The sequence below is a fragment of the Danio rerio genome, chromosome 19 (assembly GCF_049306965.1).
Source record: "Danio rerio strain Tuebingen ecotype United States chromosome 19, GRCz12tu, whole genome shotgun sequence".
Taxonomy (NCBI): domain Eukaryota; kingdom Metazoa; phylum Chordata; class Actinopteri; order Cypriniformes; family Danionidae; genus Danio; species Danio rerio.
Genome location: NC_133194.1, coordinates 2,492,110 through 2,516,899, shown reverse-complemented (window position 1 = coordinate 2,516,899; position 24,790 = coordinate 2,492,110). Strand labels below are relative to the sequence as shown.

At 32.6% G+C, this 24,790-nt stretch overlaps 1 protein-coding gene and 1 long non-coding RNA gene across 4 annotated transcripts in view; one reads left to right on the top strand and one right to left on the bottom strand.

The window, feature by feature from the left end:
- Positions 1 to 24,740, top strand: part of LOC141378963 (uncharacterized) — a 96,491-nt gene extending 71,751 nt beyond the window's left edge. Inside the window, exons 4-6 of the long non-coding RNA XR_012394803.1 lie at positions 10,174 to 10,448; positions 23,772 to 23,926; positions 24,075 to 24,740. This is a non-coding gene — a long non-coding RNA (uncharacterized lncRNA). The remainder of the gene's footprint in view (positions 1 to 10,173; positions 10,449 to 23,771; positions 23,927 to 24,074) is intronic.
- The window catches only part of LOC100332699 (histone deacetylase 9-B), a 54,670-nt gene that overhangs the window by 21,521 nt on the left and 8,359 nt on the right, over positions 1 to 24,790 (bottom strand). The window contains exons 2-6 of one of the 3 annotated variants that reach the window (XM_021468241.3): positions 23,766 to 23,902; positions 10,210 to 10,421; positions 6,569 to 6,728; positions 4,456 to 4,576; positions 4,267 to 4,382 (exon numbers count right to left, since the gene is read on the bottom strand). In XM_021468241.3, coding sequence (XP_021323916.1) covers positions 4,267 to 4,382; positions 4,456 to 4,576; positions 6,569 to 6,728; positions 10,210 to 10,421; positions 23,766 to 23,856 — 700 coding nt within the window. In that variant the 5' untranslated portion in view covers positions 23,857 to 23,902. Of the gene's footprint in view, positions 1 to 4,266; positions 4,383 to 4,455; positions 4,577 to 6,568; positions 6,729 to 10,209; positions 10,422 to 23,765; positions 24,023 to 24,790 lie in introns of those variants that run through there. The other 2 variants (XM_068215221.1, XM_021468242.3) reach the window with 2 other exon arrangements.

Below are 24,790 nucleotides of genomic sequence, written 5' to 3'. Positions count from 1 at the left end.
ACAGGTCAACTTCAAAAGTCATGATTGAGAGTTTGTTCCAGTAACTGATAATTGTAGGTAAAAGTGCGGCAGTATTGAAGTGTCTCTCCTGCTGTTCTCTTTCCTTCCACAAACAGAGCTGTCGCCTGCACATCACCAGCACTCAGCATCTCACTGACACTCCCCCGCCTCACGCCTGTCAATCATTCTGCAGCGAGGGTCCTGACCGAGACCCAGAACAAACACTACCTTCATGATCACATGCCACCCCCTCCGACAGACCCAATCTGAGGGCCGATCTGCCTGGACGAGGCCTCAAAGCGTCATTCAAAACCACTAAGGGGGAATCTACACACAGGGTGCTTGATGTATCGGTTCAAGCATTTTTCTTTAGCTTAGTCCCTTATTTATCAGGGGTCACCACAGCAGAATGAACCGCCAACTATTACAGCATATGTTTTATGGAGCGGATGCCCTTCCTACAGCAACCCAGTACTGGGAAACACTCATGCCAATTTAGTTTGTTCAATTCAACGTCAATCTGTTGTCATGTTCATTCATTAATTTTCTTGTCGGCTTAGTTCCTTTATTAATCCGAGGTCACCACAGCGGAATGAACCGCCAACTAATCCAGAAAGTTTTTATGCAGCGGATGACCTTCCAGCCGCAACCCATCTCTGGGAAACATACACACACACACTACAGACAATTTAGCCTACCCAGTTCACCTGTACCGCATGTCTTTGGACTGTGGGGGAAACCGGAGCACCCGGAGGAAACCCACGCGAAGGCAGGGAGAACATGCAAACTCCACACAGAAACGTCAACTGAGCCGAGGTTCGAACCAGCGACCTTCTTGCTGTGAGGCGACAGCACTACCTACTGCACCACTGCCTCGCCCTGTTTTCATGTTGATGTCCTCAAATTGAACTTTAGTTCGCAATGACGTAATTTCAGGTCTTGTTTTATTTCGTTTAATGTATAGCGGTGCCTTAAATGGTCGCCAGGGTGTTGCTATGCTAGCTCTTAGGTGTCCAAAAATATTTTTACTGGATTATTATTAGATTACCGAGGGTTCTGTTCTGATTTTATAGGCTCTCTCTTTTCCATCCCTTTAAATTTACCTATGTTTTCGGCGCAAATTACAGTCATAAAAGAAGCCAAAAATACTTTCCTCCGGGCACAGAGAGGTGTTTTGTGTCTCGACTGACCTCTTCTGCTGATCTTTGTTCATTCTGATCTACGCCTGAAACCGGAGCCGCAGGAAGTGGCCCTGCAGACTGTCTTGTCAGCGTAGACAAATTATTCCATTGACAAAAACCCGGGCTATTTTTCTTGTACATTTTCTGTGTTGTTTTTGTATCCCCACCCCCCACCCCCCCCCCCCCCCCCCCCAACGTAGGCCTCTTTTTAAAAAGCTGTTACCTGAGTTATTGAGAGGAGATGAAAAGACGGCCTGTGGTTTGGCGCTGATCTGCGATGCACAGACCCCTGCGCTCAGGAGAAATCGCCCCCGGAGGGTTGCGGTATTCCGGCCCGCTGAGCCTCAGGACCCCCTTCCCGCTTTTTTGGCTATGCTGGAAATTCCGTGAAAACAGCGGCTGGATGAAAACCAGCTCTATTTTTGTGTTTCCTTTGAGAAGTGTTTCAGTCTTATCGTTAAGTCAGGCGTATCACCTTCCTCTGCAAACTCATCTCCAAATCAGCCTCGCAACAAGACACCCGAATATCCAGAAAATATCGTGTAGACTCAAATACGCGTTCCCGGAAAAATACGCATGTTTTCAGATGTACTTTGTGGGGTGTGTTGCAAAGTCACGCATCACTTATACTGAGTGAAACATTACATAGGTTTCTTCTCTTTCATTGCTTTTCTTACTTTAGCTGCGTCCCAAATCGCACACTATACACTATGCACTCATGCACTATGTACTTATGCACTTACACACTCAACAGGATAGTGTACAGTATGTATGCAGTGGCGTCCCAAATGACACACTTATTCAAATGGACATGCAAAAAATACTGTCTTAGTTCCAGCAATAGTATGTCAAAATGAAGTGAAACAAGCAAAATAACAAATCAGCCGATGAGAAAAACACTTAATTTTAATGTTTTTTTTTTTAACAAGACAATATTTACTGATACAAATTTAAATGTTTATTACTTGGACTGGAAACAAGCCGAAAGCCTGTATTGCAGTGTAAATAAAACACATATAGACTATAGGCATAAGTTGAAAGGTCAAATGCTGACGATGACCATCACGAATGTAACCGATCGACCCAAACCTGTGCTGGCCGCAGGACTAGTTAACCTCTGTGCTGGAACTGCATCCCGTCTCCTCAACCCCTGCACTGGATAATTGTTTGCAAACGTCCCCGTCGTCGCCCCGGGGCATCCCAGTGGGCACAAGCGTGGTCATTTTCACCAAACTGACCCACAAGCCAAACAGGGTCACTCATTCGGCTCTGCCCACAGGCCCCGCTGACCTCTGACCTCTGTGATTAAATATCAGCCAGATTCATCTGCAAACATTTAGGCAGTGCCACCTCAGCCCGGGAACACACATCAGCTCATATCCACATGCCGGAGCTCAGTGCTAAACGTAATGAGTGCACTAAATCGACAGCAGCAATATTATGATGCATTAGATTTTCTGGTATATATGAAAAACTAATAATAAAATAATCAATATTTAATCAATATTGAGATTTATCTAATACTTTTAGATTTTGTGTAATTAAAAATGACTTTTAACTGACATTAACATAAATAAACTGAGTTGATAAAATGATACAGATACTTCAGAAGAAAACTGACTTTTGACAAGATGATATTTAAAAAAAAATCTCTCTTCTCTATCTCTATATGTATTTTATTTATTTTAATTAATTTTATTTTAGCTTCTTGTGTGTGTGTTACCTTTTAATTAAGTTTATTTTACTGACCTAAATTGCAAAACAATTTTTAATATCATAAAATAAATATATTTGCTTAAATTATTTTTGTAGTATATGTGTCTTGATTAAAGAATGTTTAGGTATCAGAACTGGAAAATTGTAAAATATGCTTTTATTTATTTTACTTTTGGTAAATAAAGTAATACAATTCAAAATATTAAAAAAAAAAAAAAAAATATATATATATATATATATATATATATATATATATATATATATATATATATATATATATATATATATATATGTATGTATGTATATATATGTAAATAAATATAAATATATAAACAAATAAATAAATATATATATATATATATATATATATATATATATTTGTTTATATATTTATTTCTATTAATTAATTTATTTATTTATTAGAATATTTACTTATTTATCATAATCATTAAACATGTAATAATAATAAAAATAATAATAATAATGATTTAATAAATAATTAATAATTTTATAATTAACATTATTAAAACCCAAAAGTGTCCCATAAAATTTTTAAAAATGCAATTTTTATGTTAAATATTTATTTAAAATAATTGTTTTTATATTAAATCAAAAAAATTATAGATTTATTTTATATTAACTAATTTATGTATAGTAGTATATGTTATTTTATATGTTCTATATGTTTATATTATTTTATAAAAAAAGAAAACAGAAAATAAAGACATTTTTTCATTAATCATTCATTCATTTATTTAGTTACTTGTTTTCAGTAAAACCCAATACCTAGTCATTTAAAATACACAAATTTGCTGTATATTTTATGTATAATCAAACTCGTTTTATAGATTGCTTGTATATTAATTCATTTATTCAAAATAAAATATTTCATGTTATATATTCTATACTGAGCACATGTTCATATAATATGAATTATAATAATTATAAATATATTTTATGTTAAATGTTTTATTTTATTTATCCACAAAACTTGATATTAATTTATTTAAATACTTTATTTTAGATTCCATCCTGAGCACATGTTCATATTATATTATACATTATGAAATAAGCAAATGTAATTTATTTCATCTTTAGCAGCTGGAAGGGCATCAATCACATAAAACATATGCCAGAGTAGTTGGCGCTTCATTCCACTGTGGCTACCCCTGATAAACCAGGGACTAGCTATGCTGAAGGAAAATGAATGATTATATGACTTCATATCTGAAGACATGTTTGCATTTGAAGTAAATGTGTCTTGAATTAGGAATGTTTAGAAATGTTCAGTGACAAAAATGCAGACTCTTCCCATAATGCCCCCTGCTAAACGAGTGATTTTTTAATTATTTAAGTCTTGTTGTCCTACCAGTCTTCCTGAGGGGGAAATCCTCTCTGCAGTCCAGACCAGAAGGCAGAGGATATTTGAATGTGGGCGGAGTCTCTCCCAGCGGAGGGGACGTCTGTTCTGATGGGTGGGCGGAGCTACAAGAGGTGACATCATCAGGACAACACATTACACTGCTGACACAACTCAAATTGTGTTACTTTGTCGTACCTGTACCACAGTTTAGAGCGGCTGAGCGGGTAACCAGCACCAGACACTGACGGGTCTTTAGCTGATTTACTCATCAGAAAATCATGCAGTTTCTGACGAACTTCAGTACTCGCCATTGCACCTGCAGAAAACAAGTCAGGCTTTAGAAAACGTCAGCTATACCAGCTTACATGTGTCTTCCTAATTACTAATTACTGTATGTCTTGGAAAGTCAATATATATATATATATATATATATATATATATATATATATATATATATATATATATATATATATATATATATATATATATAGTTAAATTCTGTAATCTAAAAAAATGGTTATTATAGCTGTAATACTTGTAAAAATGTATGACTTTTTAATTCATTTAACGTTTAAAATTTAACATTTTAATAATTAAATTTAAATAAGAATTTTATTTATTATATTTTCGAATCAAATCACTTTTATTGTCACATCATCTGCAGCACGTGTGCTATGATGAGTAAAAAGCTTATTTATATATTTATGTATGGATGTATTTATTTGCTTGCTTGCTTATTTACTTACTTATTTACTTATTAATTTATTTACTTTCTTATATATGTATTTATTTTTTATTAACTTATTTATTTGCTTGCTTGCTTATTTACTTCTTTATTTACTTATTAATTTATTTACTTTCTTACTTATGTATTTATTTATTTATGTATTTATTTGCTTGCTTGCTTATTTATTTATTTACTTATTAATTTATTTACTTTCTTATGTATTTATTTATTTACATATTTATTTGCTTGCTTGGTTATTCACTTTATTTACTTATTAATTTATTTACTTTCTTATGTATTTATTTATTTACGTATTTATTTGCTTGCTTACTTATTCACTTATTTTATTTACTTAAATTATTTACTTTCTTATTTATGTATTTACTTATTTATTTGCTTGCTTGCTTATTTACATATTTGTTTACTTATTTATTAACTTGCTTGCTTATTTACATATTTGTTTACTTATTTATTAACTTGCTTATTTACACATTTATTTACTTACTTATTTACTTCCCTTACTTTCTTTCTTACTTATTTACTCGGTAATTTATTCATTTATTAATGCCCAATACAGCAGCATTATTAAAATAAACTGAATGAACTTATTAACCTCAGATTTTCTGCGTTATTCAAGGAATCGAACAAGTCTGTTTGCTGCAGTTTATTCATTTAATATATATTTTACACTAAATAAACAATTTTTTTTAAATAAATGCTTACAGCTATAATTATGTATTAAATATAAATTTATTTATTTAACAAATTTTTTCCACAAAATTTATATATTTTACTATTTGTTTATTATTTTGTTGTTGTATTTAATTTTTTACTAATTTAGTAGATTTTATTATTAAATTATTAGTAATTACAATTAATTTTAAACTTGTAAACAAGTAAATAAATAAAGTATCTAATTGACTTAAGATATTTAAGTATGCTTGACAAAATACTATTTGATTTAAAGTTATTATAACTTAGTATATGGTGAATATAATTTCAGTATTTCAAATACTTTTAAACAGGCCTACTACATTATATGACATTCTCACACTTTCTATTATGCTTGACTAAATACTATTTAATATCAAAATATTAATTAGTTGTTATTATTTAGTAGTTATTATAACTTAACATTTAGTGAGTATAATCACGGTAAAAACTTATATGACATTTAGTCAGATTAATTGTAGTAATTTAATTTATTTGAATCAGTTTAACATAATATTTTGGTCTACATTTACATAACTACATTTAGTTATTTAGTGTTTTTCTTAGTGATGTAAGTTGAGGTGACTAAAAAAGTTAATCTGATTCAACTAAAAAAAATTAGACGGTGTAGTATATTAAATACTGCTACATAGTGATCATGATATTCTCACACTGGTCAAATACACGGAAGGACAGAGTAAGAAAAGACTAGTGCAGAAACAGCGCCACCTAGTGGAAAATGAAGCAACTTGCAAAATAAATTCAGCTGAACGTGAAGCTATCTATAGTAAACATAGTGCATTTGAGGGAAATCTCTAAAGTGACCGTGTTATGTAATGGCAGGTTTGTTGATCTGGTGTTTGGTCTCACTCTCTCTGGATCTGTCTTTCCGCCGGTGTTTGTGTACATCTCTCCGCTGCTGCTCCTTCTCCTCCTCCCGCAGCTCCTCGCGCTCCTCCTCCAGCAGCAGCCGCCGCTCCTCCGCAAACACCTCCTGCTGCTGGCGGAGAGTCAGCAGAGCCTGCTGGAGCTGGAGGAACAAAAACACACACATTTTTAGAGTGTGACACTGAAAGTGAGGACACTTGATTATTTGTCCAAATTATGGAATAAGCTTGGATTTATGTTGTTGTTGTTGTTTTAATACTAGGGATGTAACGGTATCAGAATGTCACGGTACGGTAATAACTCGGTATGAATGTCACGGTACGGTATTTATTGAATCATTTACAGGAAAAAACAAAACTTATGAAAATACTCCAAAAAAGTGCCAAAAGTGTCAATGACATACAAATTAGTCATCTATCTGTAAGCTTTGAAACAGAAACTTCAATTTTAATAACAAAAAAATATTAAACCATGTAAAAAAATAAAGTTTCAATTTAGTATTGTTGAAAACTCATCACATTCAACATTTAATCACTCACTCACTTAGATAGAGATGGGTTTAAAGGAAAATTATCATATAAATATAATCTGGTAAAAGCTGGTATCTCTGGGCATTTACAATGTCCCCTGCAACAGAAAAAACCCCTCTCATTTGGGACTGAGGTTTCTGGGACAAGAGAGATATGACTTGGCCCAGGTTGACAGCAGTGGGTAACGTTGTGCATTGTCTTTCCCCCACTTGAGAGGACAAACCATGAGTGAGATAGAGATCTCATGTCTGCATCAATCTGAACAGTGTGCTGACAACACCGCTATTCAGTACGCGCGCGACAACACAGCTGATAAGAACTCGCGCGACAACACAGCTGATAAGAACTCGCGCGACAACACAGCTGATAAGAACTCGCGCGACAACACCGCTATTCAGTACGCGCGCGACAACACAGCTGATAAGAACTCGCGCGACAACACAGCTGATAAGAACTCGCGCGACAACACCGCTATTCAGTACGCGCGCGACAACACCGCTATTCAGTACGCGCGCGACAACACAGCTGATAAGAACTCGCGCGACAACACCGCTATTCAGTACGCGCGCGGCGACAACACCCGCTTTAGAGTTTTCCAGCTCTTTTCATCCCCGCTTCTAGCAGCACACTCCATTTCCGCATTACTGGATCTGTAGCGACAACAGACCGCAAGGGATGATGGTCAAGCATGGGCTGATGGGAATTGTAGTTTTCGCTACCTCCCGTTCGCTTCATTCGCCTGAGCAAATTTTCTCAGAAGACCTATAGTTTTACCGAGTCATGCGACTTCGGTAATATCGAAAAAAATGTATATTGCGGTATGACGGTATTTACAATACCGTTACATCCCTATTTAATACTGTACTTTCTATTAAGCAAAATGGATTTTTCCCTATTATATTTTTATTGCGTTGTTTCAGGTTTGGTCTATTGTTATGGTTAGGCTTTTTTCAGTTCCATTTTATTCCTTTCCCGCTCATTAACTTACTATCACTTAAAGCAGGGGTGTCCAAACTCGGTCCTGGAGGGCCAGTGTCCTGCATGGTTTAGCTCCAACTTCTTCCAGCACACCTGCCTGGAAGTCTAGTTTACCTAGAAAGAGCTTGATAAGCTGGTTCAGGTGTGTTTAATTTGGATTGGAACTAAAATATGCAGGACACCGGCCCTCCAGGACCGAGTTTGGACCCCCCCTGACTTAACGGGACAGTTCACCCAAATCCAAAATTTCTGTCATAGTTTAATTACCCTTTGTTTCAAATCTTTATGAGTTTAAAAGAGGATATTTTGAAGCTGAAAACCAGGGCTTAATTTGTGACGGAACACGCCGGATCCGGCACCTCTGAAATCTGATCCGGCACCTCATTTTACCTATCCCTCAACCGCCCTCCTTCCCTGTCCACTTTCACTTTCTTCTGTGATTTCCTAACCCTCTTCATTTTCATCCGTGACAACCCTCCGCACTTCACTTTTGTCCTTCATCCATGACACCCCAACTCTACTTCCGCAACCCAAAATGTAGACAACGCCCTCTAGTGGATTTATTATCTGAAACATGCAATCAAACATACCCTAAGTTACGTATTTCTAATTCACATAAATGAAGACAGCGCCCACTAGTGGATTTATCATCCGAAACATACAATCAATAGTACCCAAGTGATGTATTTCAGATTCGCAAAAATGTAGACAGCGCCCTCTAGCACATTTATGTATCTGAAACATCCAATCAAACACACCCTAAGTGATGCTTCTTCCATGAATCCCCAACCCTCTTCATTTTTGTCCGTGACAACCACCCGCTCTTCACTTTTGTTCTTCGTCCACGACACCCCAACGCTGCTCCCACAACCCAAAATGTAGACAGCGCCCTCTAGTGGATTTATCATCCGAAACATCCAATCAATAGTACCTAAGTGACGTATTTCAGATTCACTAAAATGTAGACAGCGCCCTCTAGCACATTTATTATCTGAAACATCCAATCAAACACACCCTGACGTTTTTAAGATACTCAAAAATGTAAACAGTGCCCTCTAGTGGATTTTTTTTCTGAAATATGCAGTCAAACATTCCCTTTGTAATGTATTTAAGATACTCAAAAATGTAAACAGTGCCCTCTAGTGGATTTTTTTAAATGCAGTCAAACATTTCCTGAGTGAAAATTCAGATTCACAAAAATGTAGACAGCACCCTCTAGTGGATTTATAATGTAAACATTAAATCAAACACGCCCTAAGTGATGAATTTCAGATTAGCAAAAATTTAGACAGCGCCCTCTAGTGGATTTATTTAGTTTTAATATGCAGTCAAACATTTCTTGAGTGATAATTCAGATTCACAAAAATGTAGACTGCAGCCCCTTGTGCATTTATAATCTAAAACATTAAACCAAACACTCCCTAAGTGACGATTTTCGCATTCGCAAAAATATAGACAGCGCCCTCTAGTGGATTTGTCATTTGAAATGTGCAACAAAACGCACCCGGAGGCACGTATTTCCAACGAGCCTGGGCTATTTCACACACACACTGAGGTAATGAGATTGAGCAGATTAATGACTGACAGAGCGGCTCTAAATCCATCAGTTTCCTGCAGGTCAGCCAAATGAACTCAAACCACACTGACCCGCTTCAAAACGGAAGATCAGCCTCATCCTGTCTACAAATATCTGACACAAACAACGGCTTGATTTGACTGATGAACGGGTCAACACAGAGTGCACTTCAGTTCATGGAAACAGAGCCTCACCAAGGGAGTTACAGCACATTAGCTTAGCAGAATACAACAATTATGACTTAGCATTTCTGCCTTTTTTCACTTACATGTATTTAAATGTACCTAATTCAGTTTGTTTATCTGTATACTATCACCTAACGCTAACGAAATAAATAAATACAGTTATAAATGTGTATTAATTGCTTGTCCATTTTAGTAAATACATTTGGACTATTGTTTTAAAGTGTTACACTTAAAAAAATGAGTTGAAACCTGATTGACTTAAAAATACAAATGTTTTAATTTATTAATTAATTAATTTTATTTTTTTGTCACTGGAAGGTTGTGCGTGTGCGTGTGTTTTTCTGGCTTGTATACCTTGATGTGCTCCTCCAGCTGGGCCTGATGCTGCCTCAGCAGGTTCTGGTGCTGCTTCTGGAACTCGGAGATGAGCAGCTGCTTCTGGATCTGCTGCTGTCTCTGGATCAGCAGAAGCTCTCGCTGTAGCTGCTTCTCCCATTCCTCCGAATCCCGCTCCCAGTCCAGCATGCTGACCCCAGACGAGCCCACCGAAGAAAACACCTCCGAATCTGATACACAGAGAGAGCAGACACTCAGTATGTATTCAATTCAATTCAAGTTCAAATTCCAAAGATGCATTACAAAAAGTCAAAGGTCAAAATCAGTTGTGTAAAGGGTTGGCAGTATATGAATGTATTTAACCTGCACTGAACAAAAAATATTAATTGGATTTACACATTAAGGGGTTGCAAATTATTTATATGGGCTGAATTTAAAGAACCAAATTAAATGTGATGTTCAACTTAACTAGTTTTAAATTCAGCTCACTTAAATTGTTTGCAACCATTATACCTTAAAACAATTTAGTAATTCCAATGAATCATTTGGCGGTTCATTCTGCTGTGGCTTCTAAGAGATCAAGCTGAAAAGAAAATGAATGAATGAATGAATAATTTTTTTTCAGTGTGCAATTATACAGTATATAGTGTCCTTCCAAAAGAAATAATATTTACGTGTAGTGACAATACATGTACGATGAAGTGGGTTTGTGCTTTAAGTGTTTGTAAGGTATAGTGTTTTCAGAATAGAGTTTCCAGTATCATGTGACATTAAATTATTTTTTTTTCATTAATTTTCTTCTGATTATTCACTTTACTCTTCTGGGTTGCCACAGCGGAATGAACCGGCAACTATTCTAGCTGCAACGCAACCCAGTACTGGGAAACATCCATACACACTTACATTCACACACACACACACTCATACACTACAGCCAGTTTTTTTATTTCAGGATTGACTGATGAATAGAAAGTTCAAAAGCATAGCATTAATTTACACTATAAATGTCTTTTCCAGTCACTTTGATTTAATGCATCATTTCTGAATAAAAGCATAATTTATTTGTCAAAATAAAACCCACTGAAGTCAAACATTTGAACATAGATGGATATTGAATTGTATAAAATAAAAATTAAAAACAATAATAATAATAATAATAATAATAATAATATTAAAATGTATAATAATAACATAATAATAATAATAATAATAATAATAATACAATTATTAATAATAATAATAATAACTATAAAATTAATAATAATAACATTTATAATAATAATAATATTAATAAAGAAATTTATAATAAAATGTATAATAATAATAATTATTATAAATAATAATAATAATAAAAATAGCAATAATAATAAATAAAATAATAAATTTATAATAAATAATAATAATAGCATTTATAATAATAATAATATTAATAAAGAAATGTATAATACATTTTATAATAATAATAATATTTATTATTATTATTATTATTATTATTATTATTATTATTATTTCTATTATTATTATTATTATTATTATTAAAATAACAATAATAAAAATAGCAATATAAATAAATAAAAGGAATAGTTTGGCCATAATGAAAATATACTCACTATCACACTCAAGTGGTTTCAAACCTATGAGTTTCAATGCAATGTTGACAACAAAAGAAGATATTTTGAAAAATGTTGGAAACCTGTAAGCACTGAGTTCCATAGTAGGAAAAACAAACATTTTGGAAGTCAATGGTTCAATCTTTCCAACATTTAAAGTTTTATGACAAGTGACGGTGAGTAAATCATGACAGAATTTTCAGTTTTGAGTGAACTATCCCGTTAAATGATTCACTATGTTTTTGTTATAGTTACTCTTTGACTGCAGATGAATACTCTGAAACTGCTTTAAAATAAGCAAGTCTAAGTTCTTCATTACAATCCAAACTTTAATCTCCCACAGCCTTCTGGCTCAGTTATACATGTTTAACCTTTAACCAATTGCAAATCAAGACTCTCCAATATGTTACTCAGTTTGCTAAAAAAAAATGTTCATGAATTATCTGCATTATTACATCTGGAATCAAGAGGATAGTCCACACAATAATTCAAATCATTTAATCACCATTTATTTGTTCCAGAGTTTCTTTCTTCAGTTGAACACAAAAGAAGATCTTTTGAAGAAAGCCAAAAACCTGTAACCATTGACTTCCATAATATTTAATATCAATGAAAGTCAATGGTTACCGATTTTCAGCTTTCCTCAAAATATCTTCTTTTGTGTTCAACAGAATAAAGAAACAGCTTGAGCAAGAGTTAAGTGAGTAATGTTTCATTTTTGAGATTTAAGATTGGTTCAATCACTGACTTTTCTTTCCTTTATCCCACTTTTTGACATAATCCTGGACAAGTCGAGCTCACCCAGATTACAAACTGACACGGGCGCAGATGTGTTTGTGTCATAAATGAAGGACTGCAGTGCTTGCTGCTGGAAAACGACTAATTAAAAGCCTTCTTTAGCTCTTTAAATAAACCCAACTGCAATTATGACCATAATCTACAGGGAGGGTCTTTTTTATGGGGTCTATTTCCAATGCCTTGAGCGTAAACACAGAGGTATTTCAGCAAGCTCCCGTTCAGGGCCCAAATCTTATTTGAGCTCAATCTAAAGCCAGACGCCGTGTGACTGTCACATTTGACTTACACTTCATGTATTTTTACACATGTGAACAAAACAGCACCAAAAGACAAGACGTTTGGAGTGTGCGTGTGTGTGTGTACTTGTTTTTATATCCTAGTGGGGACTTAAACCTGAATGCACACAGACTTGAGGACTTGTAGCATGGCATGGGGACCAAAATTGAAGTACCCATGAGTAAAAATGCTTATTAATCACACAGAATTAAGTATTTTGACAATGTATAAATGTAGATTGTTTCCCGTGAGAGTTGAGTTTAGGGTTAGGGTTTAGGTACACTCTCAGAAGGTGTCACTGGGGTGGTAAAAGGTACAAATTTGTACCTAAAAGGTCCATATTAATACCTCATGGGTACATATTAGTACCTAAAAAGTACAAAAGTGTTCCTCTTAAAATTTGTAGGTGCTAATATTTACTTTTGAGGTACCAATATGGAGCCTTCAAGTACAAACGTGTACCTTTTGAAAAGGTATTACCCCAGTGACAGCTCTTGTACCTTTATTTCTGAGAGTGTAGGGGGAGAATGCAGTTTATACAACCCCGAACCAGAAAATGGACAGTATGGAAAGCACAAATAAAAAATAAAGCAGTGATTTCCAAATTTACTTTGACTTGTATTTCATTGAAGACATTATGAACAAAACAGTTTGTGTTTTGTCTGGTCAACTTCATTTCAGTTGTACATCTGCTCCTTTCATTCAGACCTGCAACACATTCCACAAAAAGTTGGGACAGGAGCAGTTTAGGGCTAGCAATCAGGTAAACTGGTTAAATAATGATGGGATTTGAAACAGGTGATGTCAACAGGTGAATGTAATTATGATTTGGTACAAAAGCAGCATCCAAAAATTGTCTAGTTTAGAGACGCTCACAGGGCTCGCTGGTTAAAGTTGGTCCATGTTTAAGTGATTTTTGATTTTGCTTGCCATCTGACAAGAAAGGGGGAATGATGGGGATGATTAATAGATTGTCATTTAAAATTTGATAAAACCTTTCATTTGTTAAATTATTTAAAAAAAAAAACAATTGTTTAAATATAAATGCATAAATTTAGTTTAAAATGTACATACGGTTATCCAATAGCTAGAGGACAATGCAGAGACTGTGGTGAGCAAATCAAGAAGGCAGATTCTGTTTGAGTATTGTGTTCAGCATTGAACTTCACTGTTATAAATGTGATTCTTTATGCTTTTATTGCTATATATATATAAATAAATAAATCAGGGCTAAGATTTGAGTTTAATTATGATAATTAATTATAATAATTTAATTGAGTTAATAAATAAAATAAATGATATGTTAAAATGATTAATTCGAAAAGAAGGAAAAGTTAATTCTATGATATATTCATTTACAAAATATGGAATTAAAATATCCAAATACATGGAGACATCAGTCATTATTATGGGATATAAACTTGAAATTGTGAAATGAAAATATGTAATTACGACATATAGAAGGTGTTGTCCGAAGTTTGACCTTTAAACTTAAGTGATGGCATCTAAATTATTTCGTCAATTGAGTGAAATAAATGATCATGGCATACATTTTATCTCATATTTATGGTTAACATAATTCTAGCGTACTTTGTTTTTCTTTTGTCACAAATATGACCTTTTATCAGATAATTCTGACTGTCATAAATGTATATTTCGTCTCTTTTTCTTTTTTTTTAGTTACCTCATGTTATAATTATAACATTTTATCTCATCGTTTCTATTTGTTGTTAATGTATTTTTCATATTAGATTTTGTAATTAGACTTATTTCATCATTTTGACCTTGTATCTCTTGACTTGATCATAATTTGATATGAAAAGTCAGAATTATGAGTAAGTATTTTATAATTTGAACGTTGCTTGATTATGAGAGAAAGTAACACAATTATTTTTTTTAAATAATATAACATAATTTGACGTTTTCTCTCATATTTGATCAAATCACTGGAATTGAACTTGCAACTGAAAAAAATTCTTCAAAGATGATTCCTTGAATTTACTAAAAAAAAAATTACATTAAGTGGTTGTAAACAATTTATTTGGGCTGAATTTAAATAAACAAATTAAGTTGAACATTGTTAAATTTAATTTGTTTGTTTAAATTCAACACAAATAAATTGTTTGCAACAGTTCTGCATGCAACACTTTTTTTCGGAGATTTCAGTCTTGAACTCAGGTTTGACAAGATGATAAATAAAATACAGTATAACCCATAAAAGCAGCAGATTTTCTCTCTCTAGTCAATCTGTTGAAATTTGGAACAGTTAAGTTGACTTAATTTTTATTATTGAACTATGAATTATGCACATAATTAATGTACCTAATAATTTTAGGGCAATGGGTTTGCTTACTTTTTTTTGAGTAAAATCAACCAATCACTTTTAAAGCAAAGGATTTACTCGCTTTTTTAAGTAAAGCATACTAATAGCTCTTTTAAGTGTAGGTTATTATAGCTGGTGGGTCATAAAAATTGACCCCAAGACAACTGCTGTACTCTAAATGCGTACAGACTTCATGATAGAACATATATAGTGTGTTTTTTGTTTTGTTTTTAATAGGTAATTTTTAGGATAAAGTCACCGAAGTTTAATATTTAAAATATATATATATAGTATATTTTTAGTTTTGTTATAAAATTGATCATGTGTCATTTTTGACCCGAAACTCAAACAGGAGGTTTCAACCTCCAGAGCAATGAAAGAAAAACCTCCACCGCTACCACAGTTATTCTTTAACGGTGGTTTATTAGCGTATCACTATGCAACAGGCGACAGTTGCGTTCATCTCAGAATATCGGCATCACGTCCACGTTCGACACCACTGAAATAAAAACCGTGGCGTTGTGAAACCATCTCTCGCCACAGAGTCTCCATCGGCCCCCAGCCCAGAATACACTGGCCACAAAAAGCACAGAGACCCAAAACAGAACCACAACACTGGCCAAAGCTGTCAATCGCCATCACATGCTCACAAATAACCGTACAAAAGCTGTCCCTGGAGCAGTGCCCTTTAAAGAGGGACAATTTTGTACTTTTTTGGTACTAATATGTAACTTTATGCTACAATATGGACCCACGTATTAATTACTTTTAAGGTACCATTATATACCCTTTAGGTACTAATATACTTTTAAGCTGTGGACCCTTTAGGGAACTAATACTTTTAAGGTACCACTATGGATCATTTAGGTACTAATATTTACTTATCAGGTACAATTATTGAGCCTTTAGGTACTAATATTTACTTTTAAGCTACGATATGGAACCTTTATGTACTTATATTTACTTTTAGAGTTCCACTTTAGTGCTAATATTTATTGTTAATGTTCCCTTATGGACTCTTTAGTGCTAATATTTAATTTAAGGTACCAATAACTAAATTTAAGCTTAATAAAATTCCATTAGGTACTAATATTTATTTTTAAGGTATCATTATGGATCCTTTAGTACTTATATTTACTTTAAAGATACCCATGTGGATTTCGTTAGTAGTAATATTTACTTTTAAAGTACAATTGTGAACCATTTAGTCACTAATATTTTCTTTTAAGGTACAATTGTGGATCTTTTAGGTATAATATTTACTTTTAAGCTACAAAATGGACCTTTTAGCTACTAATATTTATTAGTACCGTTATGGACCCTTTAAATACTAATATTTACTTCTAAGCTACAATATGTCCCCTTTAGATACTAATATTTACATTTAAGGCACTATTATGGACACTTTAGGTACTAATATTTATTTTTAAGGTACCATTATGGATTCTTTAGTACTTATATTTACTTTGAAGGTACCCTTGTGGATTTTGTTTGTACTAATATTTAATTTTAAAATACAATTATTGACCATTTAGTCACTAATATTTACTTTTAGGGTTCAATTGTGGATCCTTTAGTTACTAATATTTACTTTTAAGCAACAATATGAACCCTTAAGATACTAATATTTACATTTAAGGCACTATTATGAATCATTTATGTACTAATATTTACTTTTAAGCTCAAATATAGATCTTTTAGGTAGTCATATTTACTGTTAAGGCAATGTTATGGATGCTTTAAGTACTAATATTTATTTGAATACTTTTCTACTATTATTTGCTTTTAAGGTACCCTTGTGGATATCTTTAGTACTAATATTGTAGTGTCACAATTGTTAGTACAATTGTGGACCCTTCAGTCACTCATTATTACTTTTAAGCTATAATATGGACTCTTTAGGTACTAATATTTACATTTAAGGCACTATTATGGATAATTTAGGTACTAATATTTACTTTTAAGCTACAATATGGACCCTTTAGGTTCTAATATTTACATTTAAGGCACTATTATGGATCCTTTATGTACTAATATTAATTTTAAACTAAAATATTGACCCTTCAGGTAATAATATTTACTTTGCACTAAAATATGGATCATTTGGGCATTAATATTTACTGTTAAGGTACTGTTATGGACCCTTTAGGTACTAATATTTACTGTTAACGTACTGTTATGGACCCTTTAGGTATTAATATTTACTTGAAGGCACCATCACAATATTTAATTTCATTTTACGCTACAATATGGAGCCTACTAATTATATTTACTTGTAAGCAAATTGTTGTAAATTGTAAAATTAAGTTTTATATGTTCCCTTTACACACAAAACCTTTTGTATGTACCTTTTGAAAGAGCTAGAGACAGCTTTTGTACTTTTATTTCTGAGAGTGCAATTATTAAAGAAAAACACTGAGAGAAAGAGAGAGAGAGAGAAAAGAGTGCTGTGCATTATAAATAAAGCCTTCCGGTATGTAGTTATGTGAGGAGTTAACTCAGACGGAATGATAACCGGGGCTAATCTTAGCATCCTAATGCCTTAAGCCCAAAATACGGAGGCCAAGAATAGTCCTGCTCCAAGTCAAGAGGCCAGAACGTTCAACATGCAGCCGCGGGGCAGAAACAGAGGCACAGAGGGGTAAATAACTGCCCTCTCACGCCAGGCCTAAAGCGGGACGCCGCTCACAAACACACCTGAACACAACACAACACTGTCACAAGAGCTTTCGTACAAATGTCAAACCAAGAGTGAAGTAAACAAGCATCCACCTGCTGAACACTGAGTGAACCTGACAGTGACAGATTTAATGCATTTATTCAGCAAGAGGAACTGCTAAAAATCTGTGCAAAAGTGAAGCTGCACAACTGCATTGATGGCAGTCTGAAATGTTTCTCGAGCAGCAATACTTTACTTAAGTATACTTAATATTTACTTTTAAGCTAAAATAGGGATCCTTTAGGTACTAATGCTTACTTTTAGGGTAGTATTATGGATCTTTTAGGTACTAATATTCACTTTTTAGCTAAAGTATGGACCATTTACTTTTAAGATATGGTTATGGATCCTTTAGGTACTAATATTTACCTTTAAGGTACAATTATGGACCATTTAGTTACTAATATTTATTTTTAATCTATAATATGGACCTTTAGGTACTAATATTTACTTTTAGATTACCACTGTGGATCCTTTAGTACTAATATTTACTTTTAAGATACTATTATGAATCTTTTAGGTACTAATATTCAATTTTAAACTACAATATGGACCGTTTATACTTTTAAGGAATCATTATGCATCTTTTGGGTACTAATATTTACTTTCAAGGTGCTATTATGGATCTTTTATCTTTAAGGTAGCATTTCGGATGCTTTAGTATATTACAAGTGGACTGTTTATACTTTTAAGGAATCGTTATGAATACTTTAGATACTGATATGTACTTTTAAGAAACTATATTATGGATCTTTGAGGTACTAATATTTACTACAATATGGACTGCTACTATTAAGGAACCGTTAGGTACTAATATTTACTTTTAAGCATCCTTTAGGTACTTGTTTTTACATTAAAGGAACCATCATGGATCCTTTACATACTAATATTTATTTTGAAGCTACAATATAGACCCTTTAGGTGCTAATATTTACTTTTAAGGTAGTCAGAAATTATTCTGGAGCAGCAAACTGGTAAATTCTGATTTCTGTTGTATCGTGTCACTCTGGAGCCTGTAATGAAGCTGAAAATCATTTGCTTCACAGAAATAAACTGCATGTTGAATTGTACAAACATTTTCCTTTTTTTACTGTCCTTTTTAAGATAATATTCATGAAAAAAAAAACATGAAAGTTGATCTGTTGATCATGTGACACTAAAGACATATAATGATCCTGAACAATCCGATTTGCTTCACAGAAATAATAGCATTTTAAAATTAATTCACACAAAAATTATTTCTTTTAATTGGTAATACTATTTTACTATTTTTACTGTACGTTTTATATTATATTACTATTTTTATTTATTTATATCCAAATAGAATGCTTAAAATTCATAACTTTATATATATATATATATATATATATATATATATATATATATATATATATATATATATATATATATATATATATATATATATATATATATATATATATATATATATACAAGGTTTTAAAAAACGAAACCTTATTAATTCTACTTTTGAATGCTATACTGTAAATTAAAAAAAGCTTTAGTTAATCATGACACTGAAGACTGGAGTAATCAAGTGAAAATTTGGCTTTATATCACTGGAATAAATTGCTTTTTATAATATATTCAAGTAGAGAACCACTATTTTTAGTCAAATTAATATTTCACAATTTTGTGTATTGTTTTTTTATCAAACAAATACATTCTTGGTAACCAAAACATTTATTTATTTGCTTTTGAATGCTTTTCCTTAAATTATATATATATATATATATATATATATATATATATATATATATATATATATATATATATATATATATATAAATTATTGCTCATAGCTTGCGATTCATTGATGTTTTCATTCATTTGTGCTTTTGAATTGTATTATGGGACCTTGATCTCTGCTTGGACAGCTTTTGATAACGGAAGTTGATCATTTTTAGCAGTTTACGAGTTAATTAGTGATTTATGAGTTTATTCCTGTATGTGTTTATGGGCCATGTTAATTACAAAAACTCCAATGACCTGTTAATGTACACATTTACATATTGCTTTTTTTATGCAGCGTATTGTTATGAAATACTTGAATGTGACTTTACATTTTTAACATCAAATAATAGTCAATTCCTAAATCAAGGTACCATAATGCAATTCCAAAGCAAAAATAAATAGAAAGTGTATAAACTGCAGGCACCTGTTAATGAAGGTAATATTTTTATTATTCATAATTCATTAGTTGTGTCTAATAAATAGTTTATAAAGTGACAATTGATTTGTTCCAAATCTCTTTATGCCTTCAGTGAATTTTGGAGATGTTTATTTTGGATTAATATTAGACTCAGTCCCGCAGGAGATGAGTTTGGGACAGATTGTGCACTTTTGACCTCGCTGGAGAAAGCTGGAATGCATATTAAATAGTGATGAATTCTGCTATCAGTTTATCTCTTAAAGTATGTATATTTCTCATGCCAAGCCAAACACATGCAGTACATACACTGTAAAAAGTGAAAACTTAAACAAATTACTTCGACTTGTTAAAATTAAATAAATTAAGTTTGACAAACTTAATTCATGACAGTTTTCAGTAATAAATTAAGTTAGTCCTTTGCAAATTTTAGCATTTTATTTAAGAGACAAGAATAAAACACTACATACAATACAGTAAAAATCATGCAATTTAATATTGTTAATTTAATAATAATAGTAAAAATAATTTTATTACAGTACAAATAATTCCCTTCCCATATTAATATAATAATAATACTTAGTAATATTTAATAATAATAATAATAATAATAAGTATTGGTCATTATTGATAGTGAACAACACTTATACTTGCCACAAATAAATTACTAAAGCCTGTTACACCTAAAATAACTAACTTAATTTATTACTAAAAACTGTTATAAATTAAGTTTGTCAAACTTAATGTATTTAATTGTAACAAGTCAAAGTAATTTGTTTAAGTTTCTACTTTTTACAGTGTAGAAATAAACAGGGTACAATCTCACATATTTTGTAAACCTCTAAAATCAAGAAATATTTATACATATTAATAATATTGCTATATATTAAAATAGTGCTTGAAATAATAATAAAAATATGAACAATGGGGTAAAAAACAAAGTGTTTTGCCTTTAAATTAAGTTTATTTTTTGTCATGTTTTAAGTACAAACTACTATTTTCAGACATGAGTTTCCTTCAGTCATTCATTCATTTTTTTGGGGGGCTCAGTCCCTTTATTGATCTGGAATGAACTGCCAACTTATCCAGCATATGTTTTACGCAGTGGATGCCCTTCCAGCTGCAACCCAGTACTGGGAATCATCCATACACACTCATACACTAAGGAGAATTTAGCCTACCCAATTCCCCTATAGCGCATGTATTTGGACTGTGGGGGAAACCAGAGCACCCGGAGGAAACCCACGGGAACGCAGGGAAAACATGCAAACTCCACACAGAAACACCCAACTGTTAAATGAAAAGCAGCAAATCACCATGATCCAAACTCTCTGCTCTCACAACTGTGATGTTTCTCTTTTGTTGTTATTTAATTTCAAAAGAATCGTCGATATTGTAAAGGAAACACAATTAAGTCTCTTGAGAAACATTTGTGCTGAATAATAAATGTTTCTCTGCAATAAAATGAACCAACACAAATGTAATTTCTTAAATCAAGATGCATTGGACTCAGAAGCCAAATTAATTCACTTATTACTTTCTAAAAATATTTCTAAATTAGTTACTCTTGTTAATACTAAACAAAACAGCGATTTAAAATTGCAGTAATATTTCTGTTTTTTTTGCAGCTTAAATCTTGATTGAAGAGCAATTACAAGAGTTGAAAAACAAGAACATAATTTCCACATTTTAGGCAGCAGTGACATTAAATGAGAGCAAATAGAGATTTTTGAACATTACATTGAACATCAGGAACTCATCTGTCTCGCAGAATTCCATAATCAGGATTCTAAACTGATATCTAATTCAGAATTCCATAATCAGAATATTAAATTGATTCTTTCCTCAGAATTCCATAATCGGGTTTCTAAATTGATACATCCCTCAGAAACCCATAATCAGAATTCTACATTTGTACGTCTTTCAGAATTCCATACTTAAAATATTCAATTCTACCCTTAGAAATCTATAATCAGACTCCTAAACCCACAATTCCATCGGAACTAAAATTATACATGGATTACTCCTTGAGAAGGGGATTTCTAAAATTCGTTTCCATTCAGCATTCCATAATCAGAATACTAAATGCATTCTGCAGAATTCCATAATTGGAATATTAAATTATTCTTCTCTTAGAATTCCACGTTCAGAATTTTTTAATTGATACATTCTTCAGAATTCCATAAACAGAATATTAAGTTAATTCTTCCGTTAGAATTCCATGTTCAGAATTTTTAAAATTGGAATATCCTCCAGAATTCCATGATTGTAATATTAAATAGATTCTTTCCGAAATCAGAATTCTAAGCTGATTCTTCCATCAGAATTGCATAATCAAATTTCTAAATTGATGCATCCTTCAAAATTCCATAATCAGAATATTAAAATAATTTTTCTCTTAGAATTCCATGTTCAGAAACTTTTAATGTATTCATCCTTCAGAATTCCATAATCAGAATATTAAATCGATTCTTTCCTCAGAAACCCATAATCACGTGAATTCCACCTTCCGAATGGGAATTCTAAATTGACGCTTCCATTCAGCATTCCATAATCAGAATTCTACACATCCTTCAGAATTCCATAATCTGAATATTAAACTAATTCTTCCTTTAGAATTCCATGTTCAGAATGTTGTAATTGAGACATCCTTCAGAATTCCATAACTGGAATATTAAAGAGATTCTTTCTATAATCAGAATTCTAAGCTGATTCTTTCCTCAGAATTCCATAATCAGATTTCTAAATTGATACATCCTTCAGAATTTCATAATCTGAATATTAAATTCATTCTTCCCTCAGAATTCCATGATCAGAATTTTTAATTGATACATCCTTCAGAATTCCATAATCAGAATACTAAAATGATACTTCCTACAAAATTGAAGTTCTAAATCAACTCTTTCCTCAGAATTACTAAAATCAGAATTCCAAATTAACACTTCCATCAAAGTTCCAATTCTAAATGTATTCTTTCATGCGAATTCCATAACCAGAATGTTTAATTGATGCATCCTTCAGAATTCTGAAATTGGAATATTAAATAAATTTTCCCCTCAGAATTCAATAATCAGCATTTAAAATGTGTAGGTTTGTCAGAATTCCATAATTATAAATCTAAATTGACACTTCCATCAAAAATCCAATCTGAATTACTTCATTCTTCAGAATTCAAATTCTAAATTGATATTTGCCTCAGAATTTCATAATCAGAATGTTTAATCGATACATCCCTCAGAATTCCATAATCAGAATATTAAATTGATATGTTCTTCAGAATTCCATAATTGGAATATAAAATTAATTCTCCTCACAGAATTTACATAATCGGAATTCTAAACTGATTCTTCCCTCAGAATTCTATAATCGGAATTCTAAATTCATATGTCCTTCAGAATTCCAAAAGCGGAATATTTACCAGATTTTACACTCAGAAATCCATAATCAGACTCCTAAACCGACTTCCATCAGAACGGAAATTCTCCCTGCATTCCTCCTTCAGAATCAGAATTCTAAATCAACGCTTCCATTCAGCATTTCATAATCGGAATTCTGAGAGACAAATACATTCAATACTGAGCTCTGTAATCATGTCACATCAATTTAAAGCTCCATCTGTGTGCCTGAGATGCAGTGTGTGTGTGTGTGTGTGTGTGTGTGTGTGTGTGTGTGTGTGTGTACCTGTAGTGCCGGCTGTGCTGTTGGAGTCCAGGCTTCTCCTCCTCCACTCTGCACTGATGCTGGAGTCAGACTCATAAATCGTCTGCAGCATTTCTGGATCTTCAGCGTCCGTCTCTCTCGCTTTGTCTGTGTGTGAGCTTCAGCAGGTACAGACAGCACAGGTGAGTGTGTGAGTATGTGTGTGTGTGTTCCTCAGTAAAGCCTCCAGCAGCTCTGTGTCCGCATGTGTGTGTGTTTCAGTTAGTCTCACGCTTTCTGTCTCTGTTACTCTTCCCTCTCTCTCTCCCTCTCTCTCTCTTGCTCGCTCAGTCAGGTGCCAAGAATAGCATTAGGACCAGCCCAGGACAAAAATAGGCCGGGCCAGACCAGGGGAGTAGAGCAGCGGCCAGACTCTGGAAATAGCAACACAAAAACACAGCTGTCTGCCTTCATCTCTTCCCTGCGCACTCGCTTTTCTCCTTTCATTTATCTCTGCATGGGTGAATCGCTCCAACACAACCACCGGCTCGCCTTTCACCACTAAAACCAACAGAAAGAAGCATCAAATTAAGCTCTTGGTGAAGAGGATGAAGTCTGAAAGGCATTGTGATGGGCTTTTCTCCCTGATATTAAGGGATGTTTGGTTGTGGTGAATTGTTAAGGGTGAGAAAAAAGCAAACAAACAAACAAACAAAATCGTTACAATTGATGTATAAAATGAGTAATATTTTATAGTTTGCTGTATCAATGTAAACAAAAAAAAAACATTCTTATTACTAGAAGTATCAAAAAAGTCTATCCCCATTCTTGAATTTTATTAAAAAATTTATTTGTTTTATTATTGTGATAAATTACAACAATATATATACATAGATGTTACAACAATAGTTTTACAATTTATGTATGTATATTTATATTTTTTGTTTTTGCAATTTATAAATTTATATATTTTTATTTTTACAATTTATCGATCTATTGAAATGTTTAGTTTCGCAATTTTACATGCATATATATATATATATATATATATATATATATATATATAT